This window comes from Misgurnus anguillicaudatus, chromosome 8 (genome assembly GCF_027580225.2).
Source record: "Misgurnus anguillicaudatus chromosome 8, ASM2758022v2, whole genome shotgun sequence".
Taxonomy (NCBI): domain Eukaryota; kingdom Metazoa; phylum Chordata; class Actinopteri; order Cypriniformes; family Cobitidae; genus Misgurnus; species Misgurnus anguillicaudatus.
Window position 1 is genome coordinate 9,185,401 of NC_073344.2, and position 11,610 is coordinate 9,197,010.

The 11,610-nt window shown below is 36.4% G+C and overlaps 1 protein-coding gene across 5 annotated transcripts in view; it reads right to left on the reverse strand.

The window, feature by feature from the left end:
• The window catches only part of LOC129450334 (glycerol kinase), a 29,453-nt gene extending 18,138 nt beyond the window's left edge, over nt 1-11,315 (reverse strand). Inside the window, exons 1-10 of one of the 5 annotated variants that reach the window (XM_055213014.2) lie at nt 11,003-11,315; nt 10,067-10,140; nt 9,684-9,790; nt 9,507-9,584; nt 7,848-7,927; nt 7,569-7,706; nt 7,380-7,489; nt 6,715-6,781; nt 6,024-6,041; nt 4,286-4,321 (exon numbers count right to left, since the gene is read on the reverse strand). In XM_055213014.2, coding sequence (XP_055068989.1) covers nt 4,286-4,321; nt 6,024-6,041; nt 6,715-6,781; nt 7,380-7,489; nt 7,569-7,706; nt 7,848-7,927; nt 9,507-9,584; nt 9,684-9,790; nt 10,067-10,140; nt 11,003-11,095 — 801 coding nt within the window. In that variant the 5' untranslated portion in view covers nt 11,096-11,315. The remainder of the gene's footprint in view (nt 1-4,285; nt 4,322-6,023; nt 6,042-6,714; nt 6,782-7,379; nt 7,490-7,568; nt 7,707-7,847; nt 7,928-9,506; nt 9,585-9,683; nt 9,791-10,066; nt 10,141-11,002) is intronic. The other 4 variants (XM_055213015.2, XM_055213017.2, XM_055213018.2 and 1 more) reach the window with 4 other exon arrangements.
• Between the last annotated feature and the right edge of the window lie 295 nt (nt 11,316-11,610).

Consider the following 11,610-nt stretch of genomic DNA (forward strand, 5'->3'; position numbering starts at 1 on the left):
TGGTTCCTACCAATTTGCTTCTATAATTAATCTACAGTAAAAATAAATAAAAAAGATATCATATGATATACCGAATAAGCATGTAAACATGTGTTTTCTTGTTCGCTCCACGGGTTTAAACGCCGTTTTTTCCTAAAGAATAATGTTAAAACTTTATTGGTGTAGGTTGAGAATAATTTATATATTTTATATAAGAATTTATATAATTTTTAAGAATAATTAATAATTTTTCGTTAAGTAGCTCGTAGAAACCGCTCTTAAGTGCTAAGTTCAATCGTTATCGGGAAACCCAGCTCTGGAGGAAAAGCATATGCCCGGAACCCACGCACGCAGATACCCTCAGAAAACGGCAGATTCATTAACCCTCACCCAAGTGTGCATGTTTGTAAGTAGTAGAAGCCAGCGTGATGTTTGCTGTGACAGTTTTTAATAAAAATATAAAAAAATCAATTGATATTTGACGTCTATTAACAATAATATATTTATATACAAAATAAAGTTATATGGTCATGACTTGCACATTGTGTGTTGCTTTAGTTTACTATAAAGTGCTCATTTGGTTTGGTGTATTTTGAGTGTGGCAGTCATTCTATTAGCCCCAATCAATCACAAATCATCGCTTCTCCTATTTCTTAGTAGGTGAACTGAATCTAATCTGCTGTCATCTGCAGTTATATTTACAGAGACCAGTATTCATAAGATTTTAAGAAGTTTTTTGCCACTTTTAAAACTGTAAAACGAAATAAAAAAGATATCATATGATATACCGAATAAGCATGTAAACATGTGTTTTCTTGTTCGCTCCACGGGTTTAAACGCCGTTTTTTTTCTAAAGAATAATGTTAAAACTTTATTGGTGTAGGTTGAAAATAATTTATATTGCAGAATAATTTATATTGCATTTTAGCGCAATATAATCATATTGTTATTCTTAATATAAGAGAATACTAATATTTTTTTACAACACTTTTAACTTTAAAACATACATATAAAGATGCTTAGTACAATAGCTTTGCTTCTGACAACAAGTTTCTGTAATAAATCAGTAAATCAATCACAAAATGTGTTGACAGTGCCGAATAAAATGCTTGTCAATTCAAACAAAGCTGAAAGGTGTATAAAACCGCTTGAATTAACAATATCTGAACTGTGCTCTTTTGCATACATCTACTTTTCTCATGTCTTTCTTTATACCACCTTTATCTCTTTAAAATATTGCTACTTTTAGAAATAAGTTGTTTGCATTTTTCTGTATACTGCACACTTTATTTGCATCAACTATACCCATAATAACATTTTCTACGTTTTTCTTTCAATAAAGATGAACATATTTATTATTGTCTTAACTTAAAACTTTGTTTTTTTAATTTATAAATTAGATTATATATAAATAAGTTTTGAAAAGTGTTAAATGCGAATGTCTGAGATAAGATATCTGGAAGGAGACGCGGCGTGTTTGTCTATATAGCCACATGTTATTAAATTTATTATTTTACTCACACATTTCACAAAGTACAAATTGTAGGTGTAAATATTCATAAACTCAACACTTCGGGGGTGTTTTTTTACGTAAAAGGCGCAGTTTCTCTGTTCGCTAATGTATTAGCTGTAGTATAGGCTACATATAAAGTAAATTTTAAATAAAAATGTATGTTCTATTTTAGTCATTTATATTTGACCAACTAAAAAATACATAAGTGACATTAAGAGATTTTATAAAGTTACTATAAAGCCCCTGGATATTTTTACAGATATGAATTACGGCTGAAAGGATTTTAAAAAAATCACAACACTGCCTAAATGCGCAAAAAAGGTATTATTAAAGGTATTATAAATATAAATATGTAAAACTAAATAAAGATATCATATGCCAACTGTACAGTATGCATAGGCCTATGTTTTCTTGTTTGCTCTGCGTGGGTTTAAACACTGTTTTTCTAAAGAATAGTTTTTAAACTTTATTGGTGGTGGTTGAGAAGAATTCCTCTTTCCATATGTAAAGCATTTTAGCGCAATATACATGTGTCATATTATTGTTCTTAATATATAATACTAATATATTTTTACAACATTTTGTAACTTTAAAACATGTATTTTTTATACCACATTAATCTCTTTAAAATTTTGATACTTTTAGAAAAACTGACATAATTATAAATATTATGAACAAACAATGAAACTGTGTCAAAATTCGACAACACAAATAATTAAGATATTCATTGTAAATAGAGTCAAGTGTATTAGGCTAAATTCTCTGTTGCACTTAGTATAAATGCATTGCACACACAGTCATCTTATTAGTTGTATGCGCTGTTATGCTGGCAAGAAGGGGTTGACGTCACTTTGCTGTTTTAATAGCAATGTTAAATATTCGGCAATGCCCTTATTAACTTCTGGAAAAAAACGCAATGACAACGCATATACAAAATTAGTTTTTTATGCGCCACCTGGTGGATTTTCTGTGAAGCGAAACACATTAAGGGAAAAGGGAAAGTAGCCCCCCCGAAAACACTTGCAGAATTCTGCGGGACTCCGTGAGACGATTTGGCGAATGCCGCGGGAGAAAACGCGCATTTTTAAAGGCCACATCTGTATAAAGAAATGCAGCAAAGTGTATGATGCTCAGCTTAACTCTTTCACCGCCAGCGTTTTTTAAAAAAGTTGCCAGCCAGCGCCAGCGTTTTTCATGATTTTCACAAAAGTTTAATGCCTTCCAGAAAATGTTCTTCTTTGAATATATAAACATACAATATACCAAATCAAAGAACAGACCCTCTGCTTTCAAACAAAAAAAAACGTTTCTTCCTACCTTCAGTGGTTCTTTTGTAATCAGCTTTTGAATATGGGTAGGTTTCTGCAAAAACACTACATTTTGAGCAAAAAGCAGAGATAATTCCATTTTTGTGATGGACTTTTCATAGAGATCCCATTCAGAGCGATCTTTAAAACAGACACGGACATGCAGCAGCTTGTCAGAGGGCAATACTTCCGGGTTTAAAAGTTGCGGAAGTGCGCCACCTAGTGGATAATAGCGGTATTGCGGAAAGACGGAAAATCTCGTCATTGGCGGGGAAGCGTTTTCTCTTAATTGACGAGATATCTCGTCAATGGCGGGGAAAGAGTTAAATGATCCCAAATGCTTTAAAATGGCAACCAAAACCCCAAACATGTGGAATAAACACACATTGAAGAAAAGCCATTCATCACCTCCAAAAAGATCAAATGATCTAAAATGATCTGTTAGTACTGTGACAGTCAGAAGACGTCTGATTGAAGCCAAGCTGTTTGCAAGAAACTCCCATAAAGCACCAGTGTTGAAAAAAAATGCAAGTGTGCAGAATCACATCAACTTGCCCAAAGTAAAATGGTGTAACATTTTGTGGCCTTATGAGAGTAAAATTGTTATCGACAGAACCTCAAGTACTGAATTCAACTCAGAGTACACTGTAAAGACAGTTAAGCATGGTAGTGCAAAAATCCTTGTATTGGGATGTTTTTTATACTACGGTGTTGGGCCCATTTATCGTATACTAGGGAGCATGGATATCAGCTCGAATAGATCAGAATACTTGAAGAGATTATGTTGCACTTTGCAGAGGAGGAAATGCCCCTAAAATGGGTGTTTAAACAAGACAACAACCCCAAACACACAAGCAAGAGGGCAAAGTCTTCGTTCCAGACAGAACGGATTGAGGTTATGGAGTGTCCAGATCAATCTCCTGATCTCAACCCCATTGAAAACTTGTGGGGTGACATTAAAAATGTAGTTTCTGACACAAAAACTAAAAATTGACAGGAACTGTTGATGCTGAGCTGAAATATTGGTTTCTAGGTGCCAAAAAGTGGTTGGCTCGATTTGCAGTGTGCAGCAGTTAACAACAACAATGGTTATGCAATTAAGTATTGGTAATCCAATAGTTTGATGTGAAGTTAAACCCTAAACAAAATATTCACTTTTAAGTGTCTTAAGAGAAAAATGTTGACACTTTTTTTTAACAGATTAATAATCATTTTCGTTGCTTCCCTTTTCAAGAACAAGATAGAAGTAAATTCTGTTAATGTTTTGATTTGGAATTAAATGTGTAACGTTTACAATTCATTTGAAATAAGGAAATAAAATCTATTTATATTTCTGCACTTTTTTCACTTTATTAGTATACTGCTATTTTTTTAACACAACTGTATTTCTGCCCAGCTGTATACTAGTATGTATACAACACACACAATTAAAAATATTAAGAGACATTGGCTAAATAAGAGAAAAACAGTATAAACATTAACTTACCCCTGATATGGGGACACCAGTTAAAGGCCCAGATTTCTGTAAGAAAAAAAACCCAGAATATTAAAAAGTAAAAAATTAGCGGATGAATTTAATCATGAACAAAATAATTTAATATAATATTTAACATGCATTATACATCCCTCACCTTAATGCCAAAACTCAAACACTTGAATCAGATTAATATTTATAATCTTGTAAGTCTTTCTAGAGGATATGAGGATCTTTGGCATGTCAAAATCATCAAAAGTATATTTTCTAGACATACCCTAGAAATTGCTAGTGTCACACACAGGAAATAATACCCTACAAGTGTGTTAACAACAAAGTAACTAAGCATAGTTATTTTCATTATTGCAACTCAAGATGGTGCATCATCAGCCATAAAGAACAAAAAAGTGGCAACAAAGAAGAGAACCATAGACGGTTTCAACGAATGCACGTGCGGTCCCGCGGCTATGGGCCTTGAACTAATTTAACTTGCGCTTGTTTATCGGTCTGGTTAGTGACGAAACTGCCTTTTAGAACCAATACCTTGTGGAAAGTAACCCTGGCAAAAACTTAAGGATCTGTGGCTGACGTTGTATACATTCATTTTACACGGTAATGTTAGCTCAGTGTAGTAGCTGATACACGTTAGATATGATGTGAATGATAATAATTTACTTGTTATTTATTTTCTTTGTTATCAGAAATAACTACTGTAAAAGGACTCTGTTGTAGTGATAGACCGATATATCGGCCGGCCCGAGTTTTATGTGTATCAGCAGATACATGGCTTCCGTGTTCGCCGATTTTTTCCAGCATTATTTACAGACAGAGTGCTGGAAGCCGCAAGTGATTGCAGGTCATGTGACTAAAAACAACCAACCTTTCCACGACAACATCGAAAGCTCGCCTAACAGCTGATCATAGCTGAACAATGCAGGTTTTTATTTTTCGTCTCTATGGGGCGGTTTCTTGGACAGGGATTAGACTAGTCCTAGACTAAAATAAAGGTAAAAACTGATATACAATGGCAACACTCATGACATAGTTGAAGGCTATTTGCCCAGTTTTTTTAAATATTAATTTATCGGCCATTATGAATGCTGATACCGATAGTTTGGAAAATGCTAAATATCGGCCGATTATATCGGCCTGCCGACATATCGGCCTGCCGACATATCGGTCGGGCTCTACTTTTTAACAACATGCCATTTTTTTCATAATTTTTATGATGTAAATTGAGTGAGCAAAAGCAGTATCGGCTCCAAATATCGGCTAAAAAAATTAAAATAAAAAAATAATCGGCAGCCTGTATCAGTCATTGGCTAAGGCTGATGAAACAAAAATCTGTATCGGCACTGAAAAATCCATATTGGTCGATCCCTACTCTGTTGTTATTGATTTTATGTGAAAGTCTACTGGAAGTTACGTTTGGTCCACAAAAGCTGTTTGTTTATGTCCTTGCTGCTGAAACCGTCTATTAAAAAAAATTCTACATTTGCATAAACTTCAAAAACTTTTGGAAAGGATAGCACACCGGGTGTCAAGCCAAAACACAGTGAAAAACAATAAGCCAAGAGCAACATGGGGTACATCTCCAATAACACCCCCACATAGGAAAAAGGCATTTACAGCCAAAATAGGAAAATCACGTTAACTCTATATTGGAAATGTACCAACTTCTGTGATGACAGCATGACACAGCAGAGTTGTCTCAGACATGGCAGTGTCAGGACAGCTAGAGAATACTCACCAGACTAGAGCTGATTTTCTACCAGTCAGCCCAAAGAAATGACAGGACACAAAATATAATCAGCGACATATTAAACTCTCCAAAAGGTGGTGCACAGCAAAGTACAAATTTGGATGCAAAGCATTTTTTGGCCTTGTAAATTCTGTGTATGTAGCAGTGGCGGCCAGTAACGACTTTTTCAAGGGCGCACGATGGGTAGCTCATCACAACATGTATTTAGCACGTCATGTCAAAATATGTGTTCAGCCCGTCATGTAAACCTATGTGCATTACGCGTCAAGTCAAAACACGCACCCTCTGCAGACGCCTCGAAAAGGTTTATGACAAAAGAGACGCGTTTGTGAACGTGAGCGTCTCTTTTAATATAAACCCTTTTGACGCGTGTGCATCAGGGACGTATTTTGACATCACGCATGACGCACATAGGTTCACATGACGCACGGAGCACATATTTTGAATTCACGCCTCTCGGAAGAGAAGTCACTGGCCGCCATCTATCAATGTTCAAAGGATAAACGGTTACTGTTTGACAAACACAGCTCTGGAGCAAAGATCATTTCTCTCTTGCACTGCAACCAAAAAATATATATTGCGGCCAAGTAGGACACAGAATTATTACAACAGAATCCTAACAATGCATTATGTAACAGAAGTAGAGAAATCAAATTTCTCTTAGGAGTTAAACACTTACCATCAATCCATAAATTTCCGAAGAGCTTCTCACTTTGGGCAGAATTTCCATTGGTATATCAAAATACCTATTAATGAGATATATGTTACAAGTATATCTTAAGAAACAGTATACACTACATTGCTTTATCCAGACTTTTGCCCATATTGCAGTTTGGGACGTCAATGCTAGCTGCAGATTTTTTAAAACTTATACGCACACTTTTTCCTGTAACCATATACCAATGCAACAAAAGTGTTCAGATTTTAAAAGTTGTGTGGTGTATTCTAGCCATAAAAGGACACTAAATCCAAAAATAAACTCTAAGGGGGGCGTGCACACCAAAGAATTTTGACATTCGGCTGTTGCAAATTTGTTGACTTTTGGAAATAAATTTTTAGGAAAGAAGCGGTTTTGATGCAGAGTTGTTTTTATTGTCTCAAATAACAAAAAAAATATTTATTTAGATCCATGAAAGTGCAGTAAAATAAAAGTGAAAAATCACTTTCTAAAATATATTATTTCCCCTAAAAAATCTTGTGTTCATTTAAAAAATAGAATTATATACATACATGGTATGTGGGTGAATTAATAATAACAATTGAGGTACTGCATATGATAGTTAGCTTTTCTCCCGAAAGAGTTATTCATATACTCATATACTATGTATACAAATTTGTATTTACTTGCAGAGCTCAGGATCCCAATCCAGTGTGTGAATATTGAAGAGCATGGTCCGGCTGGCATTGGTCACATCTGTGCAGTGAACACCTCCCTTCTTCCCTCCTGTCAGGCACTGAAAGTAAGATGTGATAATAATGATCATATAATAATATGTTATAATGATAGTTAATGATCACTTTACTGCCACATACCCAGATAAGCCAGGAGTCAACCGTTCCAAACATTGCCCTGTGGGAGAGCACAGCTTCATGGACCTTTTCCACATTATCCATCAACCATCGTAACTTCACTGCGCTGAAGTACGTGCTGATGGGGAGACCAGTCTTGTGCTTTGTTAAGGAAAAGTAGCAGACACAATATGAGTGCTTTGCCAACTTTACGTGGGTCTGATGAAACCGTCTATGATAACGAAATGTGGATGTAGCAGTCATTTCAGTCCTGTTTACAAGGAGACACTGGCACTATCTTACCTTAAGGTGGTTTTTGTTCCTGCCTGGAGTTTTGTCGATGAGTCTTTCTACTGTTGACTGGGTCCGCAGATCAAGCCAGACTAAAATCATCCAAATAAATTGTGAATTATCTGGTTCTTTTTTATATAATGTAGATTGTGAGTAGGGATGCATAACGATTAATCACGATTAATCTATAGCAGAATAAATGTTTTTGTTTACAATATACAGTGAGGAAAATAAGTATTTGAACACCCTGCTATTTTGCAAGTTCTCCCACTTAGAAATCATGGAGGGGTCTGAAATTTTCATCGTATGTGCATGTCCACTGTGAGAAACATCATCTTAAAAAAAAATCCAGTGTGCAGTGTCCCATGTGCAGAAAAACACCCCCAAAGCATGATGCTACCACCCCCATGCTTCACAGTATGGATGGTGTTCTTGGGGTGGTACTCATCATTCTTCTTCCTCCAAACACGTTTAGTGGAATTATGACCAAAAAGTTCTATTTTGGTCTCATCTGACCACATGACTTTCTCCCATGACGCCTCTGGATCATCCAAATGGTCATTGGCAAACTTTAGACGGGCCTGGACATGTGCTGGTTTAAGCAGGGGAACCTTCCGTGCCATTCATGATTTCAAACCATGACGTCTTAGTATATTACCAACAGTAACCTTGGAAACGGTGGTCCCAGCTCTTTTCAGGTCACTGGCCAGCTCCTCCCGTGTAGTTCTGGGCTGATTTCTCACCTTTCTTGGGATCATTGAGACCCCACAAGGTGAAATCTTGCATGGAGCCCCAGTCCGAGGGAGATTTACAGTCATGTTTAGCTTCTTCCATTTTCTAATGACTGCTCCAACAGTGGACCTATTTTTACCAAGCTGCATGGCAATTTCCCCGTAGCCCTTTCCAGCCTTTTGGAGGTGTACAATTTTGTCTCTAGTGTCTTTGGACAGCTCTTTGGTCTTGGCCATGTTAGTTGTTGGATTCTTACTGATTGTATGGGGTGGACAGGTGTCTTTAATATGCAGCTAACGACCTCAAACAGGTGCATCTAATTAGGATAATAAACGGAGTGGAGGTGGACATTTTAAAGGCAGACTAACAAGTCTTTGAGGGTCAGAATTCTAGCTGATAGACAGGTGTCCAAATACTTATTTGCAGCTGTATCATACAAATAAATAGTTAAAAAATCATACATTGGGATTTCTGGATTCTTTTACAGTGGACATGCACCTACGATTACAATTTTAGACACATCCGTGATTTCTAAGTGGGAGAACTTGCAAAATAGCAGGGTGTTCAAAAATACTTATTTTCCTCACTGTGTGTGTGAACTGTGTATAATAACTTTATATATTAAGTATTTATATATAAATTATACATAAAAGTACAAATGTGTATATACACATGTAAACATTTCTTAAATATATATTATACATGCCTTTATCTATACAAATATATATATTTACACATGTGTGCATATTTATATGTACATAATTATTATACACAGTTCACACACACACACACACACACACACACACACACACACACACACACACACACACACGATGTAAACAAAAACTTTTATTCTGCTGTAGATTAATCGCAATTAATTGTTATGAATCCCTAATTCTGTGTTATTTATACATTAAAAAATGAGGCAATGTTCCTTACGTATAGCATTGTAAAGTGGTTCCCCTGTTTCCTTGTCCCAAACAAGGGTGGTTTCCCTCTGATTTGTCACCCCAATGGCTACAGCCACAATAAAATAGGTAAAGTGAAGAAATTAAAATTAACAACCACAAAAGTTTATCAGCAGGTGCAAAAGAGAAAATCAGTTTGTCCTGATACCTTTTATGTTTGAGATATCAATGTTGAGCTGGGACAGCTTCTCACAAGTCCTGTCCATACACTCATACACAGACTGAAGAATCTCTTTTGGATCCTCCTCCACCCACCTAAGGATGGACAATAAATCATTTTGTAATGTTCTCAGTCAGACCACCAGACAGATAAAATTGGCATAAATCCTAAATATAGCACAGTGCGTACATCTGACATCATCAGCATCATCCAAGTGAATGGAAGAAATCCTATTCAGCTCATCCATTCAGTATAAACCAATGGTGAACTTGAGATTTAAATCACAAGTTGTCCTATTACTGTATTGCATAACGCAATGCCCCATTGGACCAGCACGTGTTAACTCAGGTCAGAAAGGACACGATACTCACCCCTCTCTAGGAAAGCTCTGTTTAATCTCAACCTGGTGGTGGCTGAGAAGCTCCGCTGTTTTTGCATTAAAAACCTACAATTAAAAGAAGAAAGAAAGATGGGAATTCTTTAGTGCTTCTAACATTTTTTTATTTGCACTAATCACAAACTCTCTGCTGTTTCAAGACATACGAGTCAGTTATGTAGGCATCTTTGCAGATGGTCTGACCAATGAATATTTTGCTTTTAAACTCTGTTGAACTCCCTCTGAAAGACCGCAATTCACAGATACATAAACTTAATGTTTTAGAGACAAAATACCAAAACACAGGACATAATATGTACTTGCTATATTTCACTGTACTACTACAGACTTTTTATAGTGATGGTGAAAGCTCGAACTTCCAGCTATTACACAAGTTTTTAGTCACTCCCGCCACAACATTTTAACAATACAAGGAATGTTTGTTAGGTGGTGTAATGTCAAACACACCCTCTTCAAACATGAACACACATTCATATCCAACTTTGTCATCTAATGGACACAATCTAAACTAAATCCAAACTATGTGCAACTGACTGAGTAAAACGTACATTATTAGCAAGTTAAATTTCGAAAAGAGAAAAATAAACGTGTTAACTCGCCCGCCTAGTGTCAAAATATCCAGTCGGTTGAGGTCAAATAAACACTTTCAAGCAATAAGTAAACCAGAAAGCTAATGTTCAGTTGTCATCGTACGAAAGACTGAGGAGAACTAACTTAACTAACTATCAATTTAGGTAACTGGAACGGCTGATTTGTAACTCCTACTAAACCGGCTCCCCTCCGGTGTCTTTATCCGCACGTTTGGTGACAAGGGCATGGAGGACTCTCCGATTTCTGTCTGTATACGACCTAACGTCAGTACTGTAAGCTACAGCACAACCAGATAACATGTCCTCAAGATGCAACTTACCAGAAACCTTGTGGAACTCGTGCCTTGGTCGATAGCAGCTACGAGGGGGCCTAGCGTGATCCTGTTAACCGATGCAGCCATTGTACCGTTCATTGAATCAATGAGTGACCACGGGAGCCAGAAATATAAGACTGGACACGTGCTAGTGGTTGGCGCTTTCGCAACAATGCTTCATGAAGCTTTGGAAACTGTACGAATCTTTTGGTTCAAAACAGTGGTTCGGAACTTCGGAGCGCTTGTCAAATCAATGGAACGCTGCCGGTGTGGGAGAATAGGGGCGTAACGAAAGGTGGTGGCGTGCCGTAAGGTTCCTCATTGGTCAACGAGGCGCCTTACTGGCAACTGCGTGGGCCAATCAGCGTTAATCAAACAGATACGTCATTCGCTTAAACCGGAAGGTAAAGGACGTTAAAAGCAAAAAATGTTAAAAGTTCATGATCTGATTAGCCTTAGATAAAATTAAAAACACACAATACTAACAGGTATATTTAATATTTACTGGGGTTATATATATTTAAAAAAAAAAATTAGAAAAACATTTGAGATCTAGGTAGGTCGCTACCATGTATTGTTTCACCACTGTGACTCACTTTGCATATGGATTTGCT